The sequence below is a fragment of the Gymnoscopelus braueri genome (genome assembly GCF_963280865.1).
Source record: "Gymnoscopelus braueri genome assembly, chromosome: 18".
Taxonomy (NCBI): Eukaryota; Metazoa; Chordata; class Actinopteri; order Myctophiformes; family Myctophidae; genus Gymnoscopelus; species Gymnoscopelus braueri.
In genome coordinates this window covers 45,307,104-45,320,745 of record NC_137618.1, presented here as the reverse complement: position 1 = coordinate 45,320,745, position 13,642 = coordinate 45,307,104, and the positions used below count along the sequence as shown (strand labels likewise).

The 13,642-nt window shown below is 42.1% G+C and overlaps 1 protein-coding gene across 1 annotated transcript in view; it reads right to left on the bottom strand.

The window, feature by feature from the left end:
* The window catches only part of LOC308073384 (contactin-associated protein-like 5), a gene marked incomplete at both ends in the record, with an annotated part of 116,838 nt that overhangs the window by 54,585 nt on the left and 48,611 nt on the right, over nucleotides 1-13,642 (bottom strand). Inside the window, 3 exons of the mRNA XM_080412255.1 lie at nucleotides 2,502-2,608; nucleotides 7,356-7,515; nucleotides 8,898-9,041. Coding sequence (XP_080268381.1) covers nucleotides 2,502-2,608; nucleotides 7,356-7,515; nucleotides 8,898-9,041 — 411 coding nt within the window. The remainder of the gene's footprint in view (nucleotides 1-2,501; nucleotides 2,609-7,355; nucleotides 7,516-8,897; nucleotides 9,042-13,642) is intronic.

Here is a 13,642-nt window from a genome sequence, read left to right as displayed (position 1 = left end):
CTGGAGTATTTCCAATTTTCAATACTTTTACTTCTACTCCACTACATCTCGGAGGCAGATATTATACTTTAACTCCACTACAATAATTTGAAAACTTTAGTTACTAGTTACTTTGCGGATATCAATTATTTTATTATAAAACATACATTAACAACTTTAGCCCTATTTTATACACAGGCTATTTGAAAATAGCCGATCTACAAGCTCACAACGCGTCGCGATGTGACGCGTTGAGAGCTTGTAGATCGGCTATTTTCAAACATTAAGTACTTTTACTTTTGGTACTTTAAGTACATTTTGATACCAATACTTTTACTCAAGTACATTTTTAATTCCGGACTTTTACTTGTAACGGAGTATTTCTATTTTGAAATATTGCTACTTTTACTTAAGTAGAATATCTGAGTATTTTTACCACCACTGTTTGCAAGTGAAAGTGAACGTTGTTAAGTCTGTCTGTGGGTTTTTATACATATTTAACCAAGGAAGAACTGACTAAATAACTACACTGAATCCATCAGAACACAGGTTATTCTATTTCCTTCCATATCCTGTAAAGCAACGTTTTTTTTTTGGTGGGCATATACAAGGTTTCCGCCCGACAGCGGCGAAATTAAGGAGTTTCACACGAGAATTCTCACAGCTGGCTACGCGGTGAATATCAAACGCATGCCACAGGATGTCAATAGGCCGACACATGAGAGTCTGGCACTCCGGAAATATATTATGTGCAATATCCTTTGGATTTAAGTCTGGGGAACAGCAGGCAATTGATTGGAGGGTCAAACTGGCGTTGAACCACCGCGCCATGTTGTTGTCCTGCCTATCAGAGAGCCACTGTAAACACAGGAGGCCTGTGTGCGTGAGAGCAAAGTGTGAGAGAGAGAGAGAGAGAGAGAGAGAGAGAGAGAGAGAGAGAGAGAGAGAGAGAGAGAGAGAGAGAGAGAGAGAGAGAGAGAGAGAGAGAGAGAGAGAGAGAGAGAGAGAGAGAGAGAGAGAGAGAGAGAGAGAGAGAGAGAGAGAGAGAGAGAGAGAGAGAGAGAGATTTTATTATCCAGAGGTCCGCACAAGGATACTGTCCGGCAGAAACCAGCTAACTCCATTTTGACGCTTTTGCATTTTTTTCCATCAATCAGGGCCATTGAACACCCTTTACGTCTGTGTGTTGGTAAATTAATGAAAAAAGCATTAAAAAGTGCTTCTGACAAAACCAGCTAACGTCCATTTAGCTGTTCTTAACACATCGGGTGCCAAACACGGTCTGAACCGTGTTTTCACAGAGTAGCGCTTTGGTGCCGAACACGGTCTGAACCGTGTTTGGTGTCTTTTCTTTGTTTTCGTTTTTATCCACACGGGAGGGGCTGGAGCAGCTCTGGAATCACCCGTGGTGATTCTTAGAAGGATAGGCCAGATGGATCACTGTGTCAAAAAACATGGCTCCCATCCGCTTCCGTTATATCTCCTTCTCTAAAACCCCTATAACTCCGAAACTTTTTACGCTGGGGAAAACGAGTCATTTGGGATGCACGATCGCTCCGCCATTGTTACTCGCGTGAGAGATGTTATAGTTCCAGGCGTTAGCCAGGACCATCGGGCAAAATGGAGGCATGCTTTTTTCACATGGAATGCACGTCGTGGAGTCTACAGCTTAAACAGCGCTGCGCAGCTCAACGGTGAGATTTCTGGCACCGAACGTAATCTGTTATTATAAAATGCTGGCACCCAATGTGTTAACAAAAAACCTCCTAACAATTTTTTCCTGAAAAATGAACATTTTGGAGTTAGCTGGTATCTGCCGGACAGCAGAGATATGCTCGTCTACACCCTCCCACATGGGGGTACGAAAAAGATGAATGCAATAAGGAAAGAAAACTTTTTAACTCCAGGGGGGAATAAAGCAAAGTAAAATAGAAAAGGCTACTGTAACAACAATAAAAGATATTCAGTTTGGGGTTCGATTTAGGATAAGGGATAGGGGATTTTGAGGTGGGGATTTTGAGGTAATGGTAGGGTTAGGCTGGGCCAGTAGAAAAAATAACTAAAACAAGAACAAATGGCATTTATAAATGTCAATTATCTGCCTGCCATAAAAATCTCATGGAAATCTCTGACGACCCTCCAGAGCATGGGAACTTGGGAAGCAATAGGGAACCAATCATCAAAAAGGTGAAACACCCTCATTTTGAAGAAACAGACTTTTTTTGCGAAGACACGCCCAATTTCTGATAAATAGTGAAACGCCCACATTTTGAAAAAACTTTTTTTTTTTTGGCCAAGAACCGCCCCTTTCTCTTCCGGCTAAATGGTTACCCCAGTCAATAATAATAATTTAATGTCACGACAAAAATACTGAGACGAAGTGTCTGTTTATGTGTGTGTGTGAGCTGTGCATGTGGTTGCTGAATGAAGTGCCACACAGCTCATTGGTTCCAAGACATAGCGGTGAGGTAAAAGCACGTTTTTGAGAAACAAGCTTGAGGAAAGTGAGACAAAGGGCTCACCGTTGTGACAGGTGGCTCCGGAGTATCCTGTCCCCGAACAGTCACAGTAGAAGGTGCTCCACGACTGGGAACACTGGCCTCCATGTTCACACAGGTTAGGAAGACATCTGGGGGGGAAAGATCATTTAAACATTACTAACATGGTGGAAACAGTACTAACATGTTTTACTTAAGTAAAAGTATCAATACTGCAAAGTAGAAATACTCTGTTACAAGTACAAGTCAGAAATACTAAATTTACTTGAGTAAAAGTACAAAAGTATCGGTATCAAAATGTACTTAAAGTTCTATAAGTAGACGGTACTCTTTATGCAGAATGTCCCGTTTCACAAGTTCAAAATGTTAAAATGTTTTGAAAATAGCAGATCTACAAGCTGACAGCTCGTAGATTGGCTATTTTCAAATGGTCGAAATGCATATAGGGCTGAAGTGGTTAATGTATGTTTTGTGATAATAATCTAAATTTGCTAGAAACTAAAGCTGTCAAATAATTGTAGTGGAGTAAAAGTACAATATCTGCCTCTGAGATGTAGTGGAGTAGAAGTAAAAGTATTGAAAATGGGAAATGCTCCAGTAAAGTAAAAAAAATCCTCAAAAGTGTACTTAAAGTAACAGTACTTGAGTAAATGTACTTAGTTACTTTACACCACTGAAAAACATAAAAACTAATTCTAGTGCAACACTTACAATATCTGTGTCTTTACAATGTGCCAAAAGCAACGTATACAACACTTTGATCTACCTAATTTTGGATGCAGATTGATCAAAGCAATGGACACGATAATGATAACTAGAAAAAGTGCTCCTCGGAGCACAGGTCTCCACCAGGTTAGGTAGGTTATTGTGGCCTCCTGGTGGCGCTATAATAGGCCAATGTGAAAAGGGTGCCATTTCTTCTTAGGCCTTGCACGGCAATCGGACCTTGCATTGATGATTTGAGGCATTTTGTTCCAAAAATGTGTGTTGCTAAATTAGACCTGCTGGTGGCGCTATAACTGGCCAATGTGAAAAGGGTGCCATTTCTTCCTCGGCCTAGTGGGAATGTGCGTGCAAAATTTCAAGGAAATCGCATGCTGTGTTCATGATTTGAGGCATTTTGTTTAAAACAAACCAATCCTGCAAACTTTGGAAGGCAATCTTAACCAATCAGGATGGCATATGGAAAATCGGACAGATCCGTGTTAATCACATGACTATAGAGATACTGTGTACTGATTTGCGTGATGTTTGGATCAAATCTGAAGGAGTACTGTCAAAATATATGTTTTGCACAAATCGGCCTCCTGGTGGCGCTATAACAGGCCCATGTGAAACATTTGAGGCAGAGGTTCTGAATTGGCATCCAGGGAGTGTGTGTGCAAAGTTTCGCTGCGATCAAGCCAACGGTGCGGGAGATTAGCTGTTCACAGACGGACACACGGACGGACGGACACACACACACACACACACACACACACACACACACACACACACACACACACACGGACGGACAGGGGGTAAAACATACTCTCTCGCCATGCCTTACGGCCTGGCGGAGACAATAAAGTGACTTGGGGAAGATGTAAAATGGGGGGGGGGGGGGGGGGGGGTTTATGGGGCAACTAAGTCGTACAAAGCTCTGAGGATTCTTAATGCATTTTGGTTTGATACGCAAGCAGTGGATTAATGTGTGCCGTGCACTTACCACCCTGAGCTTTTCATTATCATTTAACCAATTAAGACCGGGAACGCATCTGTGTCTCATTTTTTGATCTCTTTGGGCTATTCAACAGTTTTTTGAAAAAAAAACTATGTTGCTGTAATATCAGTGGTTCTCAAACTTTTTTTCATGTCAAGGAACCCCAAAATGCCATGTATTTGACTGTGGACCCCCATCTCAAAATATTTCGTTCCAGGGACCCCCCAGATTCAAAGATTTGAGTTAAAAATGTATATATATATATATATATATATATATATATATATATATATATATATATATATATTGAAAGATTTGCACACATTTTCACGATTATTTTCCAGCAGATCTACAAGCTCGTAGCGCGGCCCTCGGTGCCGCGCTATGAGCTTGTATATCTGCTATTTTTGAATAGCCCAAAGAAATCTCTAAAAATGATGCGTTTCCCGGTCTAAATGGGTTAAGCAGATCATTCTTCAAGCCAAAATATTTCCCCCCCCTTTTCATTTCCGCACGCCGTTAGTAAGACGAGGGTTTTACCAACCAAATGGATGGCAGTTTGAGCCAATTCCGTTTGTTTATTCACAAACGCATCCGTCTACAGTGTAAAATCCCCCAGTAGGACTGATGGTGTGATCTTATCTCAAATTATTCCGCGGCGGTCTGATCATGAAGAGAGAAAAGGGAAAAAAATGAAGCAACACACCACGGTGTTGCGTTCTAAAAAAAGAAGCGTGGCCCGGCCGCCGCGTTCCGACTAGAGTGCATGTTTACGGGATTTTGAACACTGGGACGCTTCACGGAAATTCCAAACCACACTCTCCTGATTAATAGTCCCTTCCTCGAGCCTCCTTGAGTTTCAGCATAATTGCCGGCCTTTCAAGCGTGCATCTATAATTTCATACACTTTCATCTCGCGCCCATTAATTGCAGTGGAGCGGGCCGGCCGCAGCAGGGATAAGGTTACAGCCAATGGTTTAATTACCATCAAGCTATTTCTATTGTTGTGTTCAACGGGTGCCCTCGCAGGTCATGAAATTACAGTAGCCCGGGTTGCACAGAAGTGCACACTCGCCATAAATTGAGTCATGAAGTTTGATTGGACACGGAGAAAAAAGAGATGGGAGCTTAACACTCATAAAGGTTAATCTTCCCATCGTTTTTTAACGAAGCATGGCCTGTGTGGTCGTTTGCCCTGAAAAATACGCCCACGACAAGAGAGAAGTGGAACATACACATCAAGGGAATGATTTACATAGGGCTCAAACAAAAGCTGAGGATAAATCCCCCCCCTACATCGGCCAAGTTTCCTCGCGTGTCTCTTCCCCGCGACGGCGGATTATACAGTGGAAGCCGTGCGGCGTGGCCTCGGACTGTTGCGACACGCACTTTTCCTTAACCCATTAAGACCGGGAACGCGTCTTTGTGTCATTTTTAGATTTCTTTGGCTATTAAAAAATAGCAGATCTACAAGCTCATGTAGAGCGCTTGTAGATCTGCATTATTTTTTTTTAATCGTGACAATTTGTGCAAATCTTTGAATATTTTTTTCAAAGCGAACATTTATCACTCAAATCTTTGCTTCTGGGGGATTCTACAAATGTCTTCTAAATATATATTATAATTTTTTTTAACTTGTTTTTTGTACTTGTTGCTATAATATCAGTGGTTCTCAAACTTTTTTCATGTCAAGGACCCCCCAAAATGATATGTATGTCTGCGGACCCCCTCCCCCCATCTGAAAATATTTTGTTCCAGGGACCCCCAGAAGCACAGATTTGAGTTAAAAATGTATATAATATATTCAATGATTTGCCTTAAAAAAAGTCACAAATAGCAGATCTACAAGCTCATAGCACGGCACTCGGTGCCGCGCTATGAGCTTGTATATATCTGCTATTTTTGAATAGCCAAAGTAATCAAAAAAATGACACAGATGCGTTCCCAGTCTTAGAGGGTTAACACACCGTACGCTCCTGTGCAAAGCAAGTGCTGATTCAACGGCAGCCCAGTACGTGCGGCTCGATTTGTCCCCCGCCGGCAGAGAGAAGCCCATTCCATCTCATTCCATCTTTCAGTCATTTCACACACTCGCTACATCCTTTCCCTCCAACACACTGACAGACTCGTGCTCATTCATCTGTTTTTTTGCCCGCGCGTGATGTCCTCCGACTGCGTGTCTGAGTTTTTTTGGGCTGCGGCTCAAAAACACCCTGGGCAACAAGCAGGTACAGTTGAGAGACCTGACATAAGCGGAGAATCCCCCTCAGGGCGAAACACGAGGGAAGAGGGATGCCAGGGCGCTTGTTTGTCTGCTCGCCGTTAACTGTTCCAGGCAAACTCGAGGCGTGACATTCGTCGGGGGCTGGTGGTGGTGAGGTCTACTAATCCTGTTTGTGGGAGCGCCCACAAACACTTGCAGGGGTAATGAGGGACAGGGCTGCCACACAGGACAGGGGGGGGAGCGTGCTTGTTAGCGGGGGTCCTCGGCGAGGGAGGGGAGGAAACCGAGCCGTTGCGGTTTAACCCATTAAGACCGGGAACGCATCTGTGTGTGTCATTTTAAGATTTCTTTGGGCTATTCAAAAATAGCAGATCTACAAGCTCACAGCGCGGCACCGAGTGCCGCGCTATGAGCTTGTAGATCTGCTATTTTTTTTAAATCGTGAACATTTGTGCAGATCTTTGAATATATGTCTTTAAAGCGAATATTTGTTTCTCAAATCTTTGCTTCTGGAGGTCCCTGGAACAAAATATTTAACAAATGTTCGCTTAAAAAAAATACATATTCAAAGATTTTGCACACATTTTCAAGATTTTTCAAAAATAGCAGATCTACGAGCTTGTAGATCTGCTATTTTTGAAGAGCCAAAGAATAAAATAATGGTTTATGGCTGAAATCGAAAATGACACAGATGCGTTCCCGGATTGAACGGGTTAATTGGACGATGCTGTCAGGGAAGCCTATTTCTATTGGACGGGCTGTCAGCGACTTTATAAGGCAAACCGAATGCTCCGGAGACGCGGCAGTGCCATCAGTGAATAAACTGTCCGGGCACAGATAATTCACTATTAGCAGCCAGACACGGATTGCTTTACAAGGGAACACTACACTCCCCCCCTTTGACTGCTTACCCTGAGGGTTGACATGAGACCGGGAGATGTTTTTTCTTTACCTGTCTCTTATGTTGCACATCTCAAACTGGAGGTGGTTGTAGGCTCCCAGCAGTCCCTGCTGGACGTGGTGGAGGTTTATTGGCTGGCTGTTGATGGATATGAGCTGCATGCAGCCCTGGAACGCCAGCGTGGGGTTCTTGCAGCCGCCGGAAGGGCAGCCTAGTGGTACAAAGAGGCAGACGTTCCTTCAGAATTAGTCTTGCGTATATAGCCAGACAACTATTCCACAATCTCCGAATGCTATATAGTGTTGGTTCTCAAAGTGGGGTCCGGGGACCCCCAGGGGTCCTTAGGGTGGTTCCAGGGGGTCCCTGCAGCTAAAGTAGTTAACCACTTTATCCATTTATAAGTTGGCTATTCAAAAATAGCAGATGTACAAGCTCAGAGAGCGTCACATCGTGCCGCGTTGCGAGCTTGTAGATCTGCTAATTTTGAACATTTTTTAAAAATCTTGAACATTTTGCATTTGCAACACAAATCTTCTCTTCTGGGGGTCCCTGGCTCAAAATATTTTCCGCGGACAAATATATATCAATTTGGGGGTCCTTGACATGAAAAAGTTTGAGAACCACTCATATATAGAGTCTGGAACTACACCTCCCGAAATCCGAGAGAGGAAGCTGGCACTTCCGAAAATATAATTATCTTAAAATATCTTTACATTTTATTATTTTATTTCCATTTCTGATTAGCATCAAGCTATATATGCGTAGATGATTTTGATTTATATCAGGATACATTTGCGCGACTGTAAAGACGAAACAGCAGTGGGGAGGAGGCTTGCATTTGCTTTATATTGTAATCATAATCAGGGCTTCTGAGTCCCAGACTGTATGACCGGAGACATTTTGAACATTGTGGGAGGCAACAGTCTGTCCACGCGAGACTACTTCAGAATTAACCCATAAAGGCCCCCAAAATGATCTGTATTTGGCCACGGAACCCCATCTCAAAAATATTATATATAGCAGCAAAGATTTGAGTAAAAAAAATGTCGCCTTAAAAAAATATATATATTCAAAGTTTTGCACACATTTTCATGATTTTTCAAAAATTTGAAAAATCATCAGACATGGAAAGGTTGGAGCACCGCTGATTTAGCAACATACTGTTAGGATTTAGAAAACATTTGTAGATAATATACGTGGCCGCGGACCCCCATCTCAAAACGTTTTGTTCCAGGGACCCCCCAGGAGCAGAGATTTGAGTTGCAAATGTTCGCTTAAAAAAAAAGATATTCAAAGATTTGCACACATTTTCAATATTTTTCAAAAATAGCAGATCTACAAGCTCATAGTGCGGCACTCGGTGCCGCGCTATGAGCTTGTAGATCTGCTATTTTTGAATAGCCAAAGTATGAAACAGATGCTTTCCCGGTTTTAAAGGGTTTTAATAACGTGACGCTCCTGAACAAAGAAAAAGATTGGCTGAATCCCTGTTACATTGTCTGTATTATTGACAGAAAGAAAGAAAGGACAAACAACTTTGTGGTCTCTATGGGCTATTTGCAAAACCAAGTTCAATTTCCTGATCCGACTGACCTCCGAAGTGAAGCTGTCCTCTGGGTTCCACCTGCTCCCACAGCTCGATAGTGGAGGCTGGCTCGCTGTCCAGCGTTACGCTGACCAGCAGATCCCTGGTGTCCACGCTCACCGAGTGCCACAGGCCATCGTTCACTCTGTGCCCTGAGGAGCAACAACACACAGTGGTTGAAAGTAACTAAGTACATTTACTTAAGTACTGTACATAAGTACATTTTTGAGGATTTTTTACTTAACTGGAGTATCTCTCATTTTCAATACTTTTACTTCTACTTCACTACATCTCAGAGGCAAATATTATACATTTACTCCACTACAATTATTTGAAAACTTTAGTTACTAGTGACTTTGCAGATATGAATTATGATATTATAGAACACACATTAACCACTTTAGCCCTATTTTATATATATGCTATTTGAAAATAGCCGACCTCACCGAAGCCGAAGCTCACAACGCGTCGCGTTGTGAGCTTGTAGATCGGCTATTTTCAAACATCTTAGTACTTTTACTTTTGTTACTTTAAGTACAGTATATTTTGATGCCAATACTTTTGTACTTTTACGCAAGTAACATTTTGAACACAGGCCTTTTACTTGTAACAGAGTAACAGTACTTTTTCCACCACTGCATACATGAAGGGTTGGATTGGATATATCGTGACAAAGATGACACAAGACTGGTGTTTAGCAGAGATGCTGGCGGGCAGAAACCTTGCATCTCTGTACAGTATTCATAGTTTTCATGTTCTCATAAATTAAAGCCCTACTTCCATGTACAAGAGTGTCACTCAAAAGCAGCGGGAAAATAGCCAATGTACGAGCTCACAATGCATCGACACTTTGTGAGCTTATCAGGCTACTTTAGCTATTTTTAAAAAAATATATAATAATAATAATGGATTTTATTTATATAATGCACTGACAATCTCAAAGTGCTTACAATAGGCAAATTGCATAAAAAAAAGAATCATCGCACCATTAAAAAACATCTAAGAAACTGAATCAAAACATGTAAAACATGAGGGCATAAAAGCCTAGAGGTAAAACCAGTGTAGCAAAAAAAAATGCTTTGTTAAAAAGGTAGGTATTTAGTCCTCTCTTAAAAGAGTCAACCGACTGTGGTGCTCTCAGGTGGACAGGGAGGGCGTTCCACAGTTCGGGGGGCGGCCGAGCAGAAAGCCCGGGTCGCCCCATGGTTCATGGCGTTAAGTGAAAGTAAAAGTGGTCTGTCTGTGTTTAAAAATATATATAATTAAACCAATGAAAAGCATTAACTAGAGGTTATAACTAAAGAATAATTACAGCCATTGGAATACAGGCTATTTTTTCCCCTGAAATTTCCTGAAAACATGGACATAGAAACCAGACAGCGACGATAATAATGTGCCAGGGAGATGATTATTAGTCAGAAGAAGAGGATTTTTTACGTTCGGAACATCACTCGGCGGTATGCCAATAGAATAATGCACCGGCAGCAGCTAGTATTTCTCATTTGGATGTGCGTTCGTTTCTTTTGTCAACTTCTTTTGCATAGCAATGAGACGAGGCCAGACCTGAATCAGTATGCAGATGTGTGGGCCAGACAGGAGGCTTCATAAGGAACATCTAGGGTCCGTTGGTATGGTGATCGAGACTGACTGCTGAATGCAGGCTTAGTCATCACTGGGGGATGAAACGTCCGTTTGTCCGTTGTTTACGTATCATATCCTGGCATAAAATGTTCTCTCTAATGGCCCTGGCAGTGATTTATACCATGCCACATGAGGATGACTGTCTTTCAAAACATCTGCCAATCAATTAGACCGTTGGTTGTCAAAGTGTGAGTCCCAGGGGTCCCAAGCAAAATGAGGAACAGTTTAACCCTAATTTATACTTGAAAATAGCCATGTAGATTGGCTTTAGAAAAATCATGAAACATTTTGTAATCATTCTGAAACATTTTAACAACACAAATATCATCTTTTCGGATGGGAGTTCGCAGCCAAATACATACAATTGGCAAGTGGTGTGTAAAGTAACTAAGTACATGTACTCAAGTACTGTACTAAGTACTTGTTAGTACAATTTTGAGGTGTTTTTACTTTACTGGAGTATTACCAATTGTCAGGTACTTTTACTTCTACTCCACTACACCTCAGAGGCAAATATTGTAGTTTTACTCCACTACAATTCTTTGAAAACATACAGTAACCACTTTAGCCCTATTTAATACATAGGCTATTTGAAAATAGCCGATCTACAAGCTCACGATGTGACGCGTTTCAAGCTTGTAGAATGGCTATTTTCAAACATTTTAGTACTTTTACTTTTGGTACTTTAAGTACATTTTGATACCAATACTTTCGTAAGTACCTTTTGAATTCCGGACTTGTACTTGTAACAGACTATTTCACTATTGCAGTATTGATACTTTACTTTAAGTAAAATATCCGAGTACTTTTTCCACCACTGACAATTGGTGTGGTTTAAACTGGCACAATTAGTCTCATGAAATCGAATTTGAATAAATAAATAAATAACCCCCCCCCCCCCCCCCACTTTGAAAACAACTGGTATGAACCATAACAGACGGAGGGAATGCATGATCCTCCTGTCGTCTCTCTCAGTGATATGGAGACTATAGCTCTTCCTTCGCTACACCTGTCACAGAAGAAGGTGCCCTGGTTGACGGCTGGGGGGGGGGGGGGATGACAATGAGATGTCCCGGTGGTGCGCTCGGCCTACGTTAGCATTCGTGCCACGTATACTGTGGGCACAGACCTAAAAATGTGACTCTCCGGGGTCCAATCCGACGCGTGACCTATGTCACACGTCACCGCCCCTCACTCTCTCCTGTCTCGTTCCGCCATGCTGTCAAATAATGCAGAGGTGCCATTAAAATAATAACACTTACAGTTACACCTGCCAGGCTCGGTCCCCAGATCACTGGGATGCCTGTCCCACATGGCTCTGGGCTCCCCCCCGAACCCCAAACTGGGTTTCTCTGAGCTCACAGTGTACAGTCAGACATGGGGAATAAATTCTCACAGATCTGGGCCATGAATGTCAAGTTTTTGTCCCGAACCGCCCCGGGGGGAACGGTACGGAGTTTTTTTTGCTCATTGGGTCTTATCAGAAGCCAGTGATGCCTAACAATCAGCCTTATCCCCCAGACCGTGCCAGCACCATGGGTCGCTCTCTCTCTCCACTCAATTTCCTGTTTCAGCAAGCCACAAGGGACTCCTGGTGGCGCGGACCAGCGGTGGGGGATGTACCTACCGTTGGTATTGGCCGCCAGCCTGCCTGCCACTGGCCAACCGCTCAGGTGGCACACTGTGGCAGGAAATGCAAACATGTGCGCGCGCGCGCACACACACACACACACACACACACACACACACACACACACACACACACACACACACACACACAACACACACACACACACACACACACACACACACACACACACACACACACACACACACACACACACACACACACACACACAGGGGAAACAACTATGCTCATTGTAGGTGCATTTTTTTAAAGAAAATGTCCATTTCAAAACGTTTCATAAGAATAATTAGAACATAGCAGATGTATCTCAGACACAATGTGAGCTTGTACATTATGGCTATTTTCACTATTTGTTGTACAGGGGCATAAAGGGTTTAAGGGGGTGGTAAGTCTCTCTCTCTCTCTCTCTCTCTCTCTCTCTCTCTCCTCTCTCTCTCTCATCTCTCTCTCTCTCTCTCTCTCTCTCTCTCTCTCTCTCTCTCTCTCTCTCTCTCTCTCTCTCTCTCTCTCTCTCTCTCTCTCTCTCTCTCTCTCTCTCTCTCTCTCTCTCTCTCTCTCTCTACAGTGTTTGTTCAGTAACAGGGGTCTACCTGTTTCTCCAGCTCTTTAGTAAACAGAAAATACATGTTGTCATAATTTATTTATCCAATCAGCAGAGAGAACTCTTACAGGATAAAGAAGGGACATTTGTGATGAAACAAATTCACCATGAGGAACTACTAGAGCACGAGCTTATACATTATTTTTGTGGGGAAATGTGTTTTGAGTTTATTAAAGAGCTGGAGAGACAGGAAGGCCCCCCTGTTACTGAAAAAAAGCCCATTATAGCAATGATTACTATCAAAATATAGAGTACAATTTTGAGGTATTTTTACTTTACTGGAGTATTTCCAGTTTCCAGTATTTTGTACTTCTACTCTACTACATACTTAGAGTCAAATATTGTACTTTTACTTCCACTACAATTATTTGAAAACTTTAGTTACTAGTTACTTTGCAGATATACATTATTACATTATATAAAACATACATGAAAACCATTTTAGCCCTATTTTATACCTGGGCTATTTGAAAATAGACGATCTACAAGCTCAGCTCACAACTGCGACACGTTGTGAGCTTGTAGATCTGCTATTTTCTAAATCTAAACATTCTAGTACTTTTACTTTTGGTACTTTAAGTGCATTTTGATACCAATACTTTAGTACTTTTACTCAAGTACATTTTGCATTCTGGACTTTTACTTGCAACAGAGTACTTCTGCATTGCAATATTGATACTTTTATTCAAGTAAAACATTTGAGTACTTTTTCCACCACTGCTGCTTGACCAGTGATGATGACAGCTACTGTACATACAGTACTGCATAACGGCTTCATGTTTTTCCCAGATCACTTCATGCCACTGTACTCATTCCGTTGTTGAGCCCTTGAACTTCAGCAACCACTTAACCACTTAATGGGA